Source organism: Molossus molossus, unplaced genomic scaffold (genome assembly GCF_014108415.1).
Source record: "Molossus molossus isolate mMolMol1 unplaced genomic scaffold, mMolMol1.p scaffold_m16_p_7, whole genome shotgun sequence".
NCBI classification, from domain to species: Eukaryota; Metazoa; Chordata; class Mammalia; order Chiroptera; family Molossidae; genus Molossus; species Molossus molossus.
This window is the reverse complement of record NW_023425401.1, coordinates 93602791-93623699: the sequence shown is the minus strand read 5'-3', so window position 1 is coordinate 93623699 and position 20909 is coordinate 93602791. Positions and strand designations below refer to the sequence as shown.

The window sequence follows — 20909 nt, the reverse complement described above, 5'->3', positions numbered from 1 at the left end:
AGTCCAGATCTGCATGGGCTGCTGCCACTAGCCTGGTGCACATCCACCCCTTCTCCCCCTTTCTGGTTTTTCCAACAAAGCTTTCTGAAACCTCTTCTTGTTTAGTCATAGTCTCCCCCCCAGTGGTTGGAACCTGGCAGCTCCCCCCTGCCTTTCTCCATGCTGCATGTTCTGCACCCAGCCTCTCTCCTTACTCAGCTTCCAGCATCTTCTCCTGTCCTGTGGTCTTTTTATACACGGCCTCAGTCCTCTAAGACAAGCCCCATCCCTGAGGACAATTTTAATGTAGATCCTCAGGGCATTCTTCTCGTATTCCCTTCCATCATTTGCCTGGCCTTGTTCTTGACGCTCTCGTCTTTGTATTATGGCAAGGGATCCTACACTGCTCTTGCCATGAAAAGGTCCCCTCTCACCCCTTCTCCTCATCACCCAGCGTCAGTCATCCTTTCTAGCAATACTGATAGATTGCTACCAGTGGTTTTTGCTGGAGTTCACCTCAGCTTCCCTGTGACCTCTCACTGTACCAACAAAACCATTTCATTAAAAATTTGCCACTAAAGTTTCAGAAACATAATCTCTACTAATAGCATTCCTATTGGCTTCCTTATTCGGTTTCTCTGTATCACTTACTTATACATGAGCATCTTCTGTCTTTACTTGTACATAAAATCCAACCAGTTTGCCCAGGCTGTGGTCCAGCATTGTGGCTGCTGGCCTCCTCGTTCCTCTTCCTCCTCTGCCTGTATCCTCCCTGCTTAATGGAACCAAATGGGGTTCATATCATCTTGTATTACTAACGTCTATCCTGCCTCTCCCTTCTTATTTGATCATGACCTTTGTCCTCACCATAATCCCATCTCTCTTCTTCCATTGTTTTAAATACCTCAACTGACCCATTCCAGGTCTGTGTTCATTTCCACCTTTTTCTTTCCTTCCCTCTCCCTCTTCCTTCCCTCTTCCTCTGAAAACCCAGCTTAATTTAACCGTGATCCATCTTCCATAAATCCCTCATTGTATTAAAATAGATTCTGTAGTCTCTTCCTATAGGGGTCAACCCACTACCATCATGTTTTCAACACACTCTCCTAAATCTCTCTGTTCTGTGTTCAGACCTCTCCTTCATGGGATTCCCACCCGTGACCTCACTTATCTCTGACAGCTCAATCTCTTGACGCCTCCGCTCACCAGAGCCTACTGGAAACCATCTCGTCTCCTTCACTTGAAATACAGGGTATTTCAGATTTGTTCCTAAACAGATTCTCTTCTCAGCACCTATTCATTAGCATATTTCTTACTGTTTCCAACTACCATGGCCTTTCCTTTAGCTCGTGTACCTTCCTCTGCTCACCAAAGCTCTTTCACATCTGCTGAGATCCAATTAAACTCATATCCTTTCAGATGTTTTATGATTTTCCCCGGCTGTTAATCCTGCACTCCTACGCAGCTCACTAGTGAGTTACGTTACAGAACCTATGGCATTGAGTTGGGATGTCTTAGGTAATAGGTGGATCTCTCACACATACTCTTTATTTCACTCCTAGACAATCAGCTATTGGAAAAAGAGGTCATGTCTCGGTCATCCTTTTATCTAAGGGTCTAGCACATTAGTTTATACCTTTACATGTAATGTCATTATGTACTGATATTTACTACATGTTTAGAGGGGGGGAGTTTAAAGCTAAGACTGAGCAAATGAAAAGTCTCACTACCTATATGGTCATGTATGATCTTTATATCTGAGTCTGTTCTTTCCTGGCCTTGCCCATGCCCAAATAATTCTTGAACTTCCCAATTTCTAATATTTGTGCACCTATAAACCTTTTTCAGACTATGGAGTAGACCCTGTTCTTCACTCATAATTAATAAATGCCCTCCTTCAGACAGTTCAGAAAATCTACTCTTCATGAAGTTCACTTTCCAAAAATGTGCCCCACCTCCACTTTTTATTCCCTCCACCAGTCAACTCAAAACAAGTAATTGCTCCCTTGCTTTTCCATTTAAGACACTGACTTGACCAGTACTAGCACCTCCTGACTGACCTACTCACTGCAGGTTGAAAGTCGACATGAAGCAAATTCATTCTGGTGATCTGTGGACCCACCATCTAGAAACAGTATTATCCTTCGATATTTACATTCTGTTGTGCTTTTTGTTAATTTAATGATCTGTGTGCTTTTTACCATCCATATTTTTTGCTCTGTTAGCTCCTCAAGTACTGGTTCTTACATTTTCCCACACGTAATCCCCTTTGACAGGTATGGCAAACAGCCCCCCAAAGTTATCTCCCCTGCTGCTTTCTGTACACCAATACAAAACAGCTCTGCCATGCCGTCTTTCTGTACTGTTCTAACCCACAGTGGGGAGTGGATTTTAAAACTATACTTTGTGAGACTGCCTTCTGACCAGCTTACAGGCTGCTTTTGAGAACTACTACCCTGGAGAACAGAGTGACCTGTGTCATTTGATGATACAGAACCAGTGCCAGTGCAGATGGTGCTGCCTACGTGACTGACGGGCACTGTGCGCGTGCTGCCCACTGACGCGGGCTCCCTGCTTTCTCCTCCAGTTGCAGGCACCTTTAGCTGCACCATGAAGTTTACTGTCCGGGACTGTGACCCTGACACTGGGGTTCCAGCTGAGGAGGGGTATGACGATGAGTACGTGGTGAGTGTCCCCTGCACAGAGACACTTTGACACCCTTGCACCACTGACTTCTGCCTGAAGAGAACAGTTTTCTAGGAACACCTGACAGGGGTATTCATCTCAGATGACAGCTGAGGGCCTGGGCTAATTCTCCTCTGTAATGGGAGTGTGTCACGCCTAAGAGAACAGACTTACCACTTCCTAAAGCAACTCACCCTTTTTTATGTCTTTATAATAGGGATGATTACAAGATGAAAATAAGTACATGGTTTTCATTGAGAGCAGTGGGCTTTATTTGAAATACTGGGGTTGTTGTTTTGTTGGGCAGCTTCTACTTTGCTTATAATGTAGCTACATCATGGACTAAAAAGCCTGCCTAGAATGCAGGGGAAAGTTTAAGAGTATCAACCGTTAGTGAATGGCAAGTTCAGAAGGCCCTGGATGGCCTGAACTTGGTGGTTAGGTGTGGCAACACGACTGCTTTGTACCCCAGGGTCGAAGATGTTGATCTGAATGTTTCCTTGCTTTCCTTTGCTAAGGCTTACATTGTTGGATTTATCCAGACTACAGGACTTACTCTAGTTTGGAATAGTTTTCCCTAGGTTGCTGCAAAGTCTAGAACACAGAATGATAGAACCATGTTAACTAGCCCTTTCCACCTGCACTGAGAAGGACTGTCATTCACTGACGCCTGCTTGTGCCCACTAGCTGGAAGATCTCGAGGTGACTGTGTCCGACCACATTCAGAAGGTCCTGAAGCCTAACTTCGCTGCTGCCTGGGAAGAGGTGGGAGATACTTTTGAGAAAGAGGAGACCTTTGCCCTCAGCTCTACCAAAACTCTTCAAGGTGAGAACAGTTTTGCTATCAATGTGTTGCCTGACTGCGGTGTAAACCTAACAGGAACACTTATCATTCCAGAAGAACACTTTGTTTAAATACTGTATAAACTAATTCAGTCAGAAGGCCAGGACCCTGTCATCACCTAATTGAGTCACCAGTTCTAGTCCAGTGGCCTCCATGCACACACCCCTCGAGCCCAGCTCCCAGTACGCACTGGTGCAGAGCAGACCCCTGCTGACCTTTTCTGATACTGTTGCATCGATCTTGTCAACACAGAAGCTGTCAGCAACATCATCACATTTCTGGGCATGCAGCCATGTGAGAGGTCAGACAAAGTTCCTGAGAACAAGAATTCCCATTCCCTGTATCTGGCAGGTAAGAACCTTCCTCGGATTTCCCCTTTATTTTGTTGCAAAATGTAATAGGAAGGGCAGTGCATGGGCACCCGTGCCCTGCTCCTGCCCCACTGTATGCACAGTTCAAAGCCCTGTCAAAATGAATACTTTGTTTTAGCTGTTTAATTTGCATGCTGTCCTTATGGTGTTCTTTTAAGATATACATTTGGCCTGAAACACTTCCTTAAATTTCTCCCATGGATACCAGTGCCACTACTGCCCCAATTTGAGTATCCCAAACCAATATTCTTGAATACCTTCTATGTCCCTGGTATCACAGGAATATAAAAGATTATTTTGAATTTGTATGTAGGATTCAATTCCCACCATAAACACAAGTGTCTAGAAAAGCTAAACTAAAATAACAGAAAGGAAATGCAGGCAGAGCATGGTAAATGTCACTAGTTAGAGCTTGCTTTGAGTCCTTAGGATGGTTTTCCTCACTTTTTCCTCAGGTGTGTACAGAGGTGGCTGTGATTTATTGGTGAGGTCCAGACTGGCCTTAGCAGATGGAGTGACCATGCAGGTGACTGTCAGAAGCAAAGAGGAAACACCTGTGGATGTTATCTTGGCTTCTGTTGGATAAGTTTTTGCCGGGCAAGATGAAGTTGGTGTACTTTTCTGTCAGTGGGCTTAGGCTAGTGGCATGAATTTCCCAGAATCATGCTTTTAAAGATGAATGATTCTGGAGAAGCAAATTAAATGTTTGGCCCTGAGCCAGCAGATCAAGCAAATGTCTGTCCTTGTGCATGTCTTTTTTTTTTATTACACTGGTCAACTTTGGTGTGATCGTACAGCTTTGGGTGAACTTGAAAAGCAAATACTGTCCTGTACCCCAGCTGCTTCATCTCATTATGTTCTTTAATTTAACGTGTCTGAAAGCCCCTGGCAACGTTGGAAAGCTTTCGTCCCGGAGGGGTGGTGGGGAGGGGAAGGCAGAGTCCACTTTTGTCAAAATTCATTTTTATTAATAGAAAATAAACACTTATTCCACTTTCCGTTGTTATACTTGAAGTTGCTAATTTTTTTAAAAAGAATTAAAAATAATCACCTAGTCCTATTAGACTAAAACAATGAAACTGTGGCTTTAAAAAAAAGTATTCAGCACCAATTGCTCACAGGTCTGTCAGAATTTGCTCTTAAGTTTCTGGAGCTGTCCTGTCTGTGAAGGACAGGAACTGCGGAGCCACGTGAGGCAGCCTCTCTGCGCCAACCAGGCATGAACGGGATCAGCGCGCACGCGGCGTGGTGGCCTGGCCTGCACTCCGCTCCCTGCCCTCCCCTCGAGCTCAGGGCCGTGCTCCGGAGCACTGGCTCTCCAGCGGCTAACAGCAACTCTCGGGCACAGATGCTAGTGGTCTTGAACGTCCTATGACTTTTAGGAAATTTTGTAAATAGCGTGGCTTTAATTCAATTTATTCAGAAGTCAGATCTGTCTAATAAGGTTCACTACTCTGCCAGAGTGTCTGCTGGTTTAGTAGCCTTCTAAAACATATATAATACGTGTAAGTAAATCATAGCCTTAAAGTACACTTAGAATACTGCACTATTTAAAGCAAAATCTATTTTAACAAAATGTCTATAATTAGATGCAGCCGATGAAACTAAGCCAAAGTTATGACAGGGGAGACTCACTCTCCCTTGAAGCTGTGCTGCTTAGAAAACTTGACAAAGCATGTGCCCTTGAAGTCATTCAAGGAGAGGTAAGCAGGCATCCTCTCCTCCTTCTTTACGTAAGATTCCAACTGGGGCTGGGCCAGAAATAAGCACTCTAGATATCTCAGAAAAGTTCATAGAAATGGTAAAGACTCTTATGCAAAACAATGTCTGTCTCTCTGCTTCCGTGAGTACTAGTGCCCGTCAGAATTTCCCAGTAACACAAAGGCAAGTCCATACACTTGATCAGATGTCAGGAAGGGGAGGTGGACTATCAGGTCACCCTCAGTCGGGGCCTCTGCTGGCTTTTTACTGTGTGCTGTTCACCAGTGTGTCAGGTGGACCTTTGTGAGAGAAGAGTGTTTGGTGGCCAGGACCTCTTTGGGGCATTTCTTTCTAAATGGAATACACAACAGATAAGGGAGCGGGGGAGGTAGTACAGGGAAGCTACTCTTTCCAGCTCAGAAGGAGTTGATGAAGCCCATGTATGCATTCAAGAAGCCCATGGGATCCTCTAGCTGTGGGTAGTGGCTAATGTGGTCATCCAGAATCGACACTGTGGACCGCGGCAGCGTTTTCCTAGTGGAAGAGAACAGCATGTAGGTGAGCTGGAGGCTGGACGGAGGGGGGGGGAGGTAAGCCAGTGGGCAGCCCCAGTAAATGCCCCTGCGGACATACCACACTGGAAAGAACCAACAAAGCTTATTCGGCTTCTGTTCTGGAATTGTATCTGAGGCAGTAAACTTGCCAATTCCATTTATGACATATATAGACTAGATTTTAAATGTCCATAATCCAACAGACAACAACTTGAAAATATAACGCTTTGCAACACATGTCAAAGCAGGGTGACTCTGTGCTCCCTAGAGAAGCATGATGCTCAAACCAGGGGACCACTGTCCAACAAAGGTAACAAAAGACCTTCCTTAGCCCCGAAAGGAGATGAGAGATGGTATCTTGTTGAAAATTAAATGGAAGCTGTTTACTACTGGGTTGTTTCTACTAGGCCACATGAAGGTATGGAACGTTCTAATGCCTTTACAGACAAAGGCAGTCAAGACTTCCTATTCCAACCTTCCGAATAAAGACCTGGAGAAAACAGCCACCAGTGAGGAGGCACTTCCCACAGTGCACGCCCCTCAGTCTCCCCTGCAGGTGCCCAGAGTTGGCTTTACAATCAGACTAAAGCAAACATGTCTTGTCAACTTGACATACTTGCATTCCTTAGTTCATATGACAGTGTCTTCTTACCTGTACACCTAGGAATAGGTAGCGACCCTGACAGTGAAACAGGCTGTACAAATCAAGAGAATGTTGTAGAATTTCCTGAGCTGTACACTTATGTGAGAATAAGATTCCCCAGCTCATGCTTTTTTCTCTGTTTTCTGGATGAGCAGTCAGTAGGTCTGAGGAACCAGCACAGCGAAGCCCCTGGGGAGACTCACCTGTACAGCTCCAAAAACTCCGGGTAGGGGTTCACCGGATCCAAAGGCCCGTAGATAAAATGAACTAGGAAAGAGAAGAACGAATCACTAACTGCTCTCACGTCTGTTCTACCCACAGGCTAAAATTACCCCTCTCTGACAGAGATCTAGCTGCTTTCAGTAAGTAGGTTGCAAGAAACTTCTGGGAATAAAGTGAAAACTAGTCCACGGGGGACACTTTCTCCTGTACAGCCAGCCATTCGGCCCCACCGCCGCTTCTCTTTCTCAGTCCCGGAGACTGTCATTCTTGAAGTCTCTCTTCAGTAATAATTGACCCTTGACATTTGAAATCAACTATTTTTTTAGCACTATTGTGTGTGAGACACAGCACCAATTTTTTCTTTTTAAATCTGTAAGAATGAAGAGACAGATGAGCAGAAACCACCTACAGGCTCTTGATTAGTAACCTAAACAGCCTTGAGTCCCAGAATTCAGCACGGACACCAGTCTAACTCTCGGCTGTGCTGGTAGTCACCTTACATCTCAGTGTTTGATATACTTCACTGCGGCACGTTCCAGAGGCCGGAGAGGGTCGCCAGGTTAATAAAGCACAACTAGTTACATTTGGATTTCAGTTCATGATTTTTTAAAAGTTATCAGTATGTCCCACGCATTGCACAGCACACCCATGTCCCCCCAGAAAAGGATCTGTGGCCCTGGCCAGTTTGGCTTAGCAGTTAGAGCACTGGCTCCTGGCCTGAAGGGTCATGGGTTCGATGACAGTCAAGGGCTCGTACCTGGGTTGCAGGTTTCCCTGGCCCATACCAGGGCCATGTGGGAGGCAACCAGTCAATGTGTCTCTCTCACATTGATGTTTCTCTCTCCCCCTTCCTTCCTCTCTAGCTAAAAAAATCAGTGAAAAAATATCCTTGGGTGAGGATTAACCAAAAAAAAGTGTGTGTTGTTTACTTGAAACAAATTTAGCCAGATGTCTTTATTTTATTTTTACTTGCTAACTCTGGCAGTTATCTTAACCCCCGAGCCCCCTGGTTTCCCCACGAAGATGGAATATAGAAATACTCACTGGGAATAGTTACAGAGGCAAGAGCTCCCACCCAGCGTCTTCTAAACTTCTTCCTCTGATTGATGTACTGTAAGAGACTGTAGCACAGGTAAGTCGGCAGGAGCGGAACAAGAGACGTTCACTGTTAGAGGGATGCAAAGGCCTGACAGGAGCCACACGGAACCCAATGTACGTTTTCGTATCCGGAAGCAACTGGGCACCCCTGGGATTGGCCCGCTGCATGGACCCATTTCTGTTAACCCCACACGGCGGCCCCAGCAGTGATCATGCCCGTTACCTACGTAAGAATTCACGTTTCTTAGTGTTTGTTCAACAGGAAATGAGATACAGGAAGGCTGAAAGTTAGTTTGGGTTGTGTCTCCACCACTAATTAGCTCTGTAACTCAAAGGTCTAATACTCATCTTTTGACCTGTTTCTTCCTCTTTAAAATAAGAGGACTGACCTGTGATCTCTAAGTTGACATATACTTCTAGAATTGTAAGTGCAGAAGTTCACAAGCACAAAGCTTCATCCTCTGCATTTCATCTGACCACAGATAAAGTGGAGGGTGTCTCCCGACAGTGACAAGGTGCCACAGCCACGTTCTAGAACTAAACTCGGGTGTTCTAGTTATTCTGCCTGGGACTCCAGGAGGTACGGACCTCAACTGCCACCTGTCAGAAGTACTTTTTATGTTTTGGAAAGGGAAGTAAGTGGGAATTCCTAAAGGGTTTTGTTTTGACTTTTTTTTATATTAAAATGAATGTTGGGGATCTAACGGGCGTTGGGGGCGGGGGAGGAATGGCGCTCTCCCTCATTTCGCAGCGAAGCCCCAGTTACAGCAAGGGGAGCTGCTGGCAGGAGGACGGGCCTCGTCTGCAGGGATGGACATCACCATCTCTAGGTCCCTCTGTGAAAGCAGCATTTGAAACCAGGCATGGGAAGTCTGTACAAGACAGAAATCCCTCTCAGCCCGCTGCTACAGAAAGATACGAAAAATGAAGAGACTTGTACTTTGAGAAAGGCACCAAATGCTTTTCACAACTATGCTTAGACATGTCGAAGCATTTAATATTAACAAAAGTCCAAAGAAGGATTTGCCAAAGCCAATCAGCCCACTGCAATGGAATTAGCGTGAGAATTTGCAGCTGTTCATCCAGACGCGCCTGCCGCATCGCTCAGACTCAGGGCCCACTCTACGCTCGCTTTATTAGAAAGGACAAGGCACGCCCTGGCCGGTTTGGCTCGGCGGTTAGAGCGTCGGCCCGTGGACCAATGAGTTAAGGGTTCAGTTCTGGTCAAGGGCACGAACCTCAGTTGCGGTTCCCCCTGCGGGAGGCAACCACTCGATGTGTCCCTCGCTCCCCCTCCCACTCTATCTGAACAAAACTGGAAAAATTTCCTCAGCTAAGGATTAAAAAAAAAAAGGACAAAGCATGACTATTTTTTGGTGTACCTCATGAGACATAACCAGCCTCCTTATGAATGGGAGGGCCAGCCAGGGAGAGAACGAGCAATCCCACATCTTCCCCCATGTTCCAAACGAAAGCCTCTCCAGAAACCACAGCAAAGGGTGTTTCTCACCTGTCGATGACCAAGTTCCCGTCGTTGTTGCGTATCCCTGCCCACATGTCCCACAGCTCACTCTCAGAGGGTCGGGTGTATGGCCCAAAGACGGGGGTGAGGCTGAAAGGGGCCAAAGGTAGGTCAGTGTGAGAAGTCAGAATGTCAAATAGTTTGGAACCTCAGAGGTCATGTAGTCTGACCCTTAACTGATTTACGAGTTCCTACTGTTCCCCTGGCAAGTGACCAACGCCTCTGCTTTAAAATAGCAAGCACGCCCTGGGCGGCTGAGCACAGTAGTCAGAGTGTTACTGCCTGTGGACTGGAGTCTCAGGTTGAATTCCCAGTCAAGTGCTCACACCTGGGTTGCAGGTTCGATTCCCCAGCCCGGGTCAGGGTTGTGCAGGAGGCAACCAATCATTGTGTGTCTCTCTCTCTCCCTCCCTTTTCACTCTGTCAAAAAATCAGTGGAAAAAAATATCCTCGGGTAAGGATTAACAAAAAAAAATAAAAAATCAAACCCTAGGATTTGGCCCAGAATTTTAGGGCAGCAGCTTTCACTACATTGTTCCCAGGCCGCAGTACAAGTCTTTGACAATGACTCACCCTCGAGAGAACACGAAGAAGTTCATCAGTCGTGTGAGGATGGGTGACAGCAAGCCTCCATCTTTGAGAAGCTACAGGTAAATAAGGAAAAGTAAAAATCAAGAATCCAGGGACAGAAGACAATTAACCGGGACCGAAGGTTTTATACTAAGAACTAAAAGGACTCTGGCCTAATCTCCTACTGAAAGGCTTGGTCATTGGCTTTTTTTGTTCGGCCTACCCACGTGAATCTTCTCTCATAGAAAACAAACTATTTCTAATTCCCTTTAAGATTACATTTCTACACTTCACTGAATCCCTAAAAACTTTACAGGCAGCTTAGTCTAGAATCCCAACTTGTTCAAACATCATGCTGATAACACAAATCTTTAGATAGCTGTATTTCTCCAAATATTTGTTGATCTCTCATTCTCAGGAAGGTCTAGGATTTATGTGTGGGCCACTTCCACTGCTTTGTTTGCATAAGAAGGAGAAACTGACTTCGTTATGTAAATTGACGAGGTGGACTTCAACTAGGGCATCTTACAGCAGAAGTGGCCCTTACAAAGGTCCCAGTGTTATCTGTCAGTGTGAATAGTAAGAACTAAGGCTCTAGACACGGGAGTAGCCAACCTTTTGGAGGAGGAGAGGACGGTGAGTCTCGGGAAATATTCCTGTAAGAAGAAAAGACTTAAGTTAGTCATTTTCCAACAATTTAAAGGCAGACAGACGTCCGTTATTGGAGACTATCCACCCTACTCACTGTCACCTTTGGGGACTTTACTGCTAAAAAAACAATTACAAATAAAAACTTAGTACTGTCCTCTAATTCCTTCCTCAGGGAATTCTGGGTTTAGCAGGTCAAATTATATTCCAGATTGTAAAGGTAGAGAGACGGGAATAAAGAGCAAACATGGTCATCCATACTGCTGGCTAGACTCCACCTCCCCTGAGCATGTCTCCTCCCTGTCCTCAGAACATAGTGCTGTTGATTCGGGCAGCAAAAGAAACCAGAGGCTTTGCAGGAAGTGTGGGTTCTTAAAAAAAACCTAGGCCCTGGCCAGGTAACTCGGTTAGAGCATCATCTCAATATGCCAAGGTTGTGGGTTCAGGCCACATACAAGAATCAACCAATGAATGCATGGATAAGTAAAACAAAAATCAGTGTTTCTCTCTCAAATCAATTTTTTTTAAAAAAGCACATATAATTTATAACACAGATATACAGATATATATATTTAAAAACATTATTTTTAGAAAGGGTCAGTATGTCTCATCGGACCACCAAAGTGATTCATGGCACACAAAAAGCTATAGACCCCTGGTTAAATTGTGTCTGTTTGCAATGCCATCAGATTACCATTCAGGTGTCACTGATACCTAAACGTGGCCCACATCACCCACTACCAAGGCACTTACCTCCATTGGACAGACAGAGACTCTTGATGGTAAGCCGACCAGATCGATTTTGCTTGAACCTAGAAACAGGAGGCAAATGCATGAGTGGCCATGCACCAGTGCAGCAGCTGAAGACAAACTCTCAGAAAGGGCTAGAAAGAACCCAGGAACAATTTACTTTCCTAGTATCTTAAATGAATGAAACCGCTTCACTGACCTGTAGAGAAGCTCCTGAGCAACGATGTCTCCGTAATCATGAGACAAGAGGTTGACCCTGCGGTTCTGCAGCCCCAGATGCCGCAAAAGCGCCTCCACGATGCTGGCCTGCTCAAAGATGGAGTAGTGATGTGGTCTCTAAGGGAGGGAAAGCCCAGATACGCAGGATGACGTCATGAGCGCAGATCTGTCTGCTGCTCAACCCTCCATCTCACCCACCCCCGTCCCTCAACACTGGCCCTGTCCAGAGGCTGCTTACCGGTTTGTCGCTAAAGCCAAAGCCTAAGAAATCGAGGGCAATCACTCGATGAAACCTCAGCGTCAGACCTTCCCAAATCTACAAGAAAGAAAAGGGATGATTTGGACTTTTTATCCTGCCCCTCCCCTCCAACCTACAGCAGCCCAGGGGTTTCATCCCTTTCTCAGCTTAACGAACAGACATCAATAAAGGGAAAATCCACATGAACCCACCACAGGCCTGCAGATGATCCCCTTGCAAAGTGCTTTATCCCTAATAATCTCTATTGAGGGAGGAACTCCAGCATTTTTAACTTGGCAATGACACTTCCCAGATTGCCAGACAGTTTTTTACTCCCTTCCAGTAAATGAAAAACAGTTTTACATTTAATCCTCATTTATGAAGCAATTCAAATATGCAAGAGCCTATCAGTGCTGACAACAAAATCCTTGATTTTGGATTGTCAAAGACATAGTAGGACCTAGAAAGTCTGACTTCATTACCTTGTACCAATCATAGCTGGATGTTGGAAAGCCATGTAAAAGCACCACTATCTCTGGACTTCCAACCACGCCCACAGAGTCTGGGAAGAAGGAGAGAGAGCTGTTAGGCCAACTCCCTACAAAAATAACCTCGAAGATACTAAAATCTAAGTAATCTGGTACAAACGACAAGAAATCCTGCCCAAGTCAGTGAAATTAAAAAGTAGATTTCTTTTTAAAATGCACGCTTATTGCTTTAGGTGAAAATAGGTGTTTGGGTTTTTTAAAATCTGTTTATTTAAAAATTATAAATAGGACACTTTATAGGAAAATACTTAAAGGGAGTCTACTTGATTTCACGGAGAGTTTTTTAAACCATTTCTCCCATTATTGTGTATTATTAATATGCAAATTGCTTTTCACATTAAAAAGTAAACTTTCACAGTTAAATGTATACAGTCACAATATATAAACTACAAATTCTTTGTACCTTATCATTAATGACCTCACACAAATTCTTTAAAATATAGCAACCCTTCCTCAACCTTGTGAGTACCTTAGTTTATACTATTTGTCCCACACGTCTATTTCCCACAAAGGGGATAAGTATCAAAAGCATCATGCTCAAACTATTGCAAAATTCTAACTATAAAAAAGGGTTAATCAATACAAACACGAACATTTTTTAGTGAATAAACATGTTTTAAATTAGCCAAACATTTTAATAGTAGAATGCATTGCTAATAATATTAGATTTAAAATGATACATTCATATACTACCAGTAGCATGTAAATTTGAAAATAACATTTGCAAAATAATTTAGTTAGAAGCAATTAAAAATTGTATATATTTTAGCCTATATGTCTTATTCTTTAGAATCCATGCAAATAAAATCATTCTATTTACAAGTAGTATAGTGCAAAATTATAAGGAAAAAATAAACACGTATGAAAATTTCCCTTCAACATTAACCAAAACATTGAAAAACTGGAAACAACCTAAATGACCAACATAAAGAAATTTATATACTTACTTACTGAATATAGCAAATGAGAGGAGGTCAGGAGCAATAATGAAAAACGGTTTATGACAAACATTTTTCGTTATTGCTCTTGACCCCCGCCCAAAAGAAATCTTTTCCAATCTCGTTTCTCGGGTTCTTTACCTATAAAATGAAGTTAACTGCACCTATCTCCAAGTGCTATTATAGAGATTAAATGAAATAATAAAGATTGAAAATATAATTCAATGCCTAGTATATGGTAATTACTTAATAAGTAACAGTCATAACAATAATTAGCATTAGCAAATTAATTTATACAAAGGTATAAGACTTAACTCACAGTTAGTTATGCATATAACAATCTTGATAGAAAACAATAAAATAAAACCAGGAATTTGGGGGAAAACAACCAATGGTAGCTTTATGAATACTGTTTATATTACCCGACACTAGGGGCACTCAAGAGAAAAAACTATCAATACAAATCAGGTTCTGAAAAAAATGATAAAGTCATCTCTACAGAGACTGGAATCTCGATTCCACCACCCGCTCCCTCCCAGCAACTTTCTTTGCATTCCCCTGCTATCGAGTTAAGAGGGTTTAGTGCACTCCTTCAAGCACACATCATAGAAAAAGAGGGTTTTCCCTCCATCACTGAAGGCCAACAGAGATCAGTGGACACAAAATAAGTACCTCAAGGGGCCTTCAGGGTCCTACATGCACAGGGTGTTCCAACAGTCCTGTTCTTACCTTGGTAGAAGATGCGTAGTCCCTTGTAGGTGAAAAATTTGCCTGATGATTTCCATGAGTGAAGAGCAGGGGAGAGCTGGGGGGGCGGGATGTGTAGATAGGCCGCAAGCAGGGGCACCGCCAATAGCCCCACCTGCACCCACCACTCCCTCATCCTGTGGGAAGATCAGAGACGGGGGGTAAGCAGTCAGGTGACGTTGTGCACACGTCTACAAGTCCCAAACTGGTAAGATAGGGTGGGAAATTGCTGTACCATGCGGTGACTTCCTTGCCCTCATATGAACCATGGCGGAAAGTTTTCCAAGAAGAATGTAAGCGCACCTCTGCCTGCTATGGTAATCACCATATTTGCTCATCATTCTAATTTTCAGGAAAAAAAATATATTATTTCAATATGGAATCTTCCTCGTCTTCTTCCCACTTTAATTCCTCAGCCCCTCCCCTTGTGCTGTTGCCAAGACCCACTGGAGAGGTTTTTAGGTTAAGTAAAAGGAAGATTACTTAAGCATTGTGGGGTACCTTTTCACTGGCTTTTATCAAGGCTTCTTAGAGGGGGAAAATAATTTCCTTCACATGTACTCAAAAGCTCTATCACCACGAGTAAAATGTTATATATTTTTTAACTAATGTTTTAAAGTGTGTATATATGTATAGTAATTTACATATCATTCAACAGAGAGCTACTCTTGATTGTTAGTATGTTTCAGCCCTCTGACCCCAGTGAAGCCCTGTTGGTACAACTGTCTGGATTTGTGTTGGAAAACTCGGGCTAGAGTCTAAAAGGAAGAAGACAGATGCACTGTACATTTCAACATAAGCAGCTTTGTCATGACCCTGAATATCTAATCTCTTGAAAGGTCAGGGCAGCAGATTATATTTCCGCTTTTCTTAGCAGACTCTTGAGGAAGCTCCCATTTCTTTAATTTTTTAGGACTTCCCTCCCTCGTCCCCCTCAAAATAAGGCAGAACTCATCATACCCAACATCTGGGAATTGATTTTGTCATTGGAAGGAGAGCATGGTTTGTACACCCAACCTTCCCATGCCCACGACCTCAAAGGTGCAAGTTAATTTGTCCACAACAGCCATAAGTGCTAAGCAGGAGCTAGAAACTGTTCCCTCTGTTTCTATCTTATCACTCCTGGCGCCCACCAGGGAAAGAATTATCAGTAAAATGGAAGTTCTCAAAATAGCCACAATGGAAATACCTTCCCCCAAAATAATTAATTAATTAATTTTTAAAAACCCAGAGCTTTAAATAAGAAATCAATTGCCAAAGCCCTGGTGGAAATGGTTTTTCGTGTCTGTACACACACCGTTCCACTATATTACAGGTAATCTGGCTACAATCCCTGCCCATCACAAATAAAATAAGTAAGCCTGTGGTTCCATGATGGTAACCACATTCCTTAAAGAATATAAGCTACTTTGCCTATATTTTAGGTATCACTACAGCAGTCTTTTTTCCCCTCCAAGGTACCTGTCCGTAAGACAAACCCAGTCAGTGATTTGGTTCTACCTTTCAAAGTAATATTAGAAATGATATTTTTTTAATGACTGGCACATGATGATTATATTTCAATTTCCACCCCACAACAGTAGCAGGCTGCATCCCCAGTATCTCTTTGAAAGATAAGATGACAAAAAGCACTGGGTTTAGATTGTCATTTTCCAGCTCATACATTTTCAGGGTCGCATTTCATCATGCCTTATCCCCAGCTCTCCTCCCCTTCATTCAGGTCCAGAGCCTGGAAATGGCAATGACTCAGCACAGAGCCAGGGAGGGGTTACTAGAGGAGCAAGCAGAAGGAGCACCCCCACCCAGTGGGGGCTTGGGGGATGATTATATATACTCTGCTCCTGGACACCCCCACCCTCCACACCTTCTCTTTTACTCCAAGAAAACCAAGGGGCTACCCCTCAGGATGCCATTTTCTGTCTTTATCACCTTAGTAAAAATGCCCCTAATGACATTTTAGGATTTTTTTAATAGGAAAGCAACCTGTCAGTAAGCAAAATGGATTAAACGTTTTTGACTAAAATCTCCATTATTTTATGAGCCATGGGTCAAAAGAATAAATTTGGCAAACCCCAATACAAACCTTCTGGAAATCAATCACCTTTTTCCAGCCCTGATTTCTTCATCTTGTAAAGAGGAAAAATACGTTTAATACCACCAAATCTGCCCCACCTTACAGCATCGTGTGACACTGGGAACTACTTTGTAAACCAATGCAAACAACTCAAGTGTAACATGATGATTATTTAGCCACATCACCATGCTCACTTAGCTTCTTGTTACTGAAATCTCAAAAATACTTACGCTCGGTGATAACATGCTAATGCAAGTCCTAGTCACACCTATGCAGTAACTCACACCTCGGCGACATCAGGGACTTGAAATCCTAAACTGCGCCACGGCAATACCCGAGCCTTGACATCCGAAATCGCGCCAGGGTGATATCCGGTGTCAAAATCCCAAACCGCGCCAAGGTAAATCCCGGGTCTAGAAATCCTCAATTGCGCCACAACAATACCTAGGTTCTGAAATCCTAACCGCACCACGGCAATACCGGAGTCTTACGATTCTAAACCACGCCAAGAAGATGCAGAGGTCTGAAAATCCTCAGTTGTGCCAGGGTGGTATCCGGTGTTAAAATCTTAAATCGTACCAAGATGAAACCTGGGTCTAGAATTCCGAAATCGCGCCAGGGTGATGCCAGGGTCTAAAAATCCTAAATAACATTCGAGCTGTGCCGATGTCCAGAAATCATAAATCACGTCAGTGCAATGTGGGAATCTAAAAGTCCTAAATCGCATCAGAACGATGCTGGGGTCTAAAAATCCTAAATCGCATCAGAGGCGAAACCAGGGTCTAGAAATCCTAAGTCGCGCTAGGGCAATGCCGGGGTCTAAACGCCTTAAATCGCGCCAGGGGTCCTAGAAATCCTAAATCAGGGAGGTCCCGAGTTCTACGGCGTGCAGAAGCGACATCCCCTCCCAAGAAGATAGCGCAAAAGGGTCCCCCGCCCGGCCCCCATGGGGTTTTCCCTCCACTGCGGGAGCGCGGTCCGGAAGCCCCACACACACAGTGCCCACAGGCTAGCCAGCACCCCGGCCGGACAGCGGCTCCGAGCCGGCCACACCCCCTCGCGCCGGCGGCACGCACCCACCTGCGGAGGCGATCTCGGCGCACCATGGCTGCGTCTTATCCCATGCCGCACGGCACACCGATCCGGGCGCGGGGCGCCGAGGCAGGGCGCGCACAGCCCGTGAGGGCGGCGCCGGCCGCGGCAAGCAGCAAACGGCCACCCAGGCGTGTGCTGCGGCACTGCGAGACACGACTGCCGCAGAGGAGGCGCCGGGATGTGCTGGTTGCCGCGGCAGCGCGGAGCCAGTGGGCACCGACTTTTAGAGCCCACCCATGCCCCGCCCCTGGTCCGCCCACCGCGCCGCAATGGTCCTCCCACCGCAGCCACCACCCCTCCCTGCAGCCCCCACTGCTGCTGCGGGAATCGGGTGTCCCTCTCACAGAAGATCCTCTAGGGGGCACCTTCGGTGTGTTGACCCCTGCCAGCACCCCACTGCTCCCTCACAGTCCCCCAATCCTGGGCTCAAGGTTCTGCAACAGAAGCCTTCCTCTGGCAAGTTAACGCTACAGGAAAAGACAACAGACCCCTGAAATCCTAACCCTCCCCTTAGACCACCCAATGGGCGCCCCCAGCCCCAGAGGTGGCTTCTCGACCACAGGTGTGGCATCAGCTCCGTCCGGCGCCATGCCTGAAGCATGGGCTGTGAACGACACGAGTACCCAACACCTCCCGGGTCCCTAAGTATGGGTAACCACCGAGGGCACAAACAAGTGGCTAGGGAATGACAAGCTCTATTCAAGCTACCAGCGGGATAATTGCCCGATTCATGGGACGGCTGCTACGGAGCAAAAAGGGCACACGTAGCGGAACGTCTGAGTCCCTCGCTCCATCACTAGACACATTCCCTTTGCGGCAGCGCGACGTGGGGCTCACGCTAGAGCCCGGCCACAGCGCCCCCGCAGCCCTCCCGCAGCACCCACTCCCAGCAAAGGATCCATCCCGCGCCAGAATGAATGATCATCACAGTTCTGAGACCAAAGCTCCGCTTTATGTAAGATTGAATTCACAATGCAAGGGTCCCAGTGGTACAGAAAAGTGGGCAGGATTTTTTTTCTTCAACCATAATCTTTAAAAAGACATCTATTACGCCTTTGAAAAGAAAAGGGTAGTGAATCAGTGTCTATGTTCATTTTCTGGCTGTAAATTGAAATTCGGAGGGACGCACGCGGGCTGCAAGCGAGCCAGGCAGTACTAGCAGTGCCGGCTCCCTCCAGCAGGGGCGCCGCAGGCCTCTCTTCACTCGCGCCTGCCTGCCACTCCTCAGCCCAGGGTGCAGGCAAGTGGGAAAGGCAAACGCCGGCCCAGTGTAGCCCACCCCATCCTAAAAGTGTACCAGGGAGCCGAGGGCCACCAACCACACATGGGAGAAACCACCATCTATGAGCATGTCATCAAAACGTGTGGCTAAACCCAGGGTACGCTTTTACTGGTGTCCGATGAAGAGGGTCAGGAAACGAGTGCTTATTTAGCACCTACAATGCTCCAAGAGGCTGGGGTACAAATATGAACGAGAGTGGCCCCTGTCCCAGGGCAAGAGGCTGGCCATCCGGTGGGGAAGACAGACAAGAGCCAATGCTGCTTAAATTTTCCCTTTAATTCCTTGGCCACATTTTGTGACAGATTGGCCCCCTCCCCCTAACGTGTACGGCCCTCAAAGGCCGAGCCCAAGTATTATTCACCTTTTGTATCCCCAGAACCGGCCACGGTGCCGGCCACAAAGCAGGCCCCTAATAAATACTGCATGAATAAGTACAAGAATTTGAGGGCGCACAGAGGAGGAAGTAATTAAGGGGAGGAGGGAGGGTTGTTTTGAATGATGAATAGACATTTACCAGAGAGACAAAGAGCCCTCCAACCAGAGGGGACGGCATTCGCAAAGCTCGGAGGCCAGGACCGCGCAACCTTTGGGGAAAACTGCCAGTCCTTTGGGCTGGGGCACTGACCGGCAAAAAATTAGGCTAGAAAGAGCATTTCATCCTAAAGGGTTTGGAATTTGGCCTAAAGAAAATGAAAAGCCACGGATGGATTTAAAACCTTTATGGCCTTAATTGGTTACTTAACAAAATTTAAATTAGTCCCTTTACAAATGGAGGATTACCTATTTTCACTAACCACCACCTTTAAAGGGTTGAATTACTTTACAAAAATTTAAATTGGTCCTTTCAACGGAGTAAAGGCTTTCCTATTTTAACTAAGATGACAATAGTAACAACCTTTTCATTATTTTTTTTATATTTATTGTCAATGGAACCTATGAAATCCTACAAACAATTCTGCACTTTCATCGGAACCACACCAGAAGCACCCACTCCGAGATGAAGGCAATTTTGTATTTAATGGACTAAGTGCTCACAAAAGATCTGATTCTGAAAGTAAGGGAACATGTCCAACCACGCAGAACATGGGGCAGAAAGGAGGAGAGACCTGGGGAGGAGGGGCAGCAGAGGGGACCAACGGGAAGCTCCTAAAGACAAGAGGAATTCTAAGTCTAAGGCTCAAGAAAAACCCTCCTGGACAGAGTGGCTAGGAAAAGCTTCTTGGAAAAGGAGGGACTGAGGTTGTAAAGGACTTCTAACCAGGAACTTAGCGGGGAGAGGCAGTCCTGTTGGGGAGAACCACCAGCGCAGAAGGTAGGAGTCCAAAAATGGCAGAAGATACTATTAGAAATAAACTCGGCTAAAGCTGGGAATTTGCTTTGAAAAAGGTGGGGGAGAAAATCCTAGTGATAAGGCTCCAGGAGTTAATGAATTTTGTAAAAGTGCCTGCCTTATTTCCAGAGAGAAGCTTACTCCACCGGGGGAGAATCCAGCCCAAGGTATGAAACCCTTGGAGCGCCTGACCCGACATGCAACCATACGTAAACCCAGTCAGCCCAACTTGCTCTCCGTGCACCTTTTCAGTTGCTGGTTACCAGTGCCACAGTTGACCGATATCATGTGCACCAGTATTCCCTCAACCAGTAGCTCATCATACATTCCTGTCACATTCCAATTCAAAGACGGTCCCACATAATAAGACCTTGAATTTGTGCAAAAATGAGTGTCGAGAACTTGGCATTTATTAGCTCACTGATGTACCACAGCGGTATGAGATCAGCGGGGCTGGTACCATGAGTTCAATAATCATATTTTTCTAACCCCAGTTTGAGACCAATACTATGATAAACACAAGAATACTTATGGGGACAACAGGACAGAACTGGGACTGCCACTTTCAAAAGCCATAATTACCAATTCAAATAAACTAAAGACATTCAAGATGGGAAAAACTTGGTTGAACAGCAGCACATGTTAAAGAGACAGGGTTTTTAGTTGACAGTGAGTCTGTGTGATATGAGTCCCAAAAATCCACTGTAGATTGCAGACTGCAATTAGAGAGGTACCAGGCATAAGCTAATCATACATTATTCTGCTAGTTAGACCTCAGAGAAAGTATTTTATTCTGCTCTACAGAACAGACAGTAAGAGACACATAAACAAACAGGAATTTGTTCAGAGAA

General features: G+C 45.2%; 2 protein-coding genes across 2 annotated transcripts in view; one reads left to right on the top strand and one right to left on the bottom strand.

Moving 5' to 3' along the window:
- The window catches only part of COPG2 (COPI coat complex subunit gamma 2), a 129718-nt gene extending 125110 nt beyond the window's left edge, over positions 1-4608 (top strand). Inside the window, exons 21-24 of the mRNA XM_036247641.1 lie at positions 2567-2664; positions 3352-3490; positions 3761-3859; positions 4335-4608. Of these exons, the coding sequence (XP_036103534.1) occupies positions 2567-2664; positions 3352-3490; positions 3761-3859; positions 4335-4465 (467 nt within the window). The 3' untranslated portion in view covers positions 4466-4608. The remainder of the gene's footprint in view (positions 1-2566; positions 2665-3351; positions 3491-3760; positions 3860-4334) is intronic.
- A 1279-nt stretch (positions 4609-5887) lies between these two features.
- MEST lies at positions 5888-17466 on the bottom strand. Its single transcript, XM_036247642.1, has 12 exons — positions 17432-17466; positions 14260-14414; positions 12527-12606; positions 12045-12122; positions 11787-11923; positions 11591-11649; positions 10805-10845; positions 10193-10263; positions 9608-9709; positions 8044-8120; positions 6981-7044; positions 5888-6114 (listed from the first exon to the last, which is right to left on the bottom strand). Exons 1-12 carry the CDS (start codon positions 17455-17457, stop codon positions 5997-5999), a joined length of 1008 nt encoding a protein of 335 aa, XP_036103535.1. The 5' UTR covers positions 17458-17466; the 3' UTR covers positions 5888-5996.
- Between the last annotated feature and the right edge of the window lie 3443 nt (positions 17467-20909).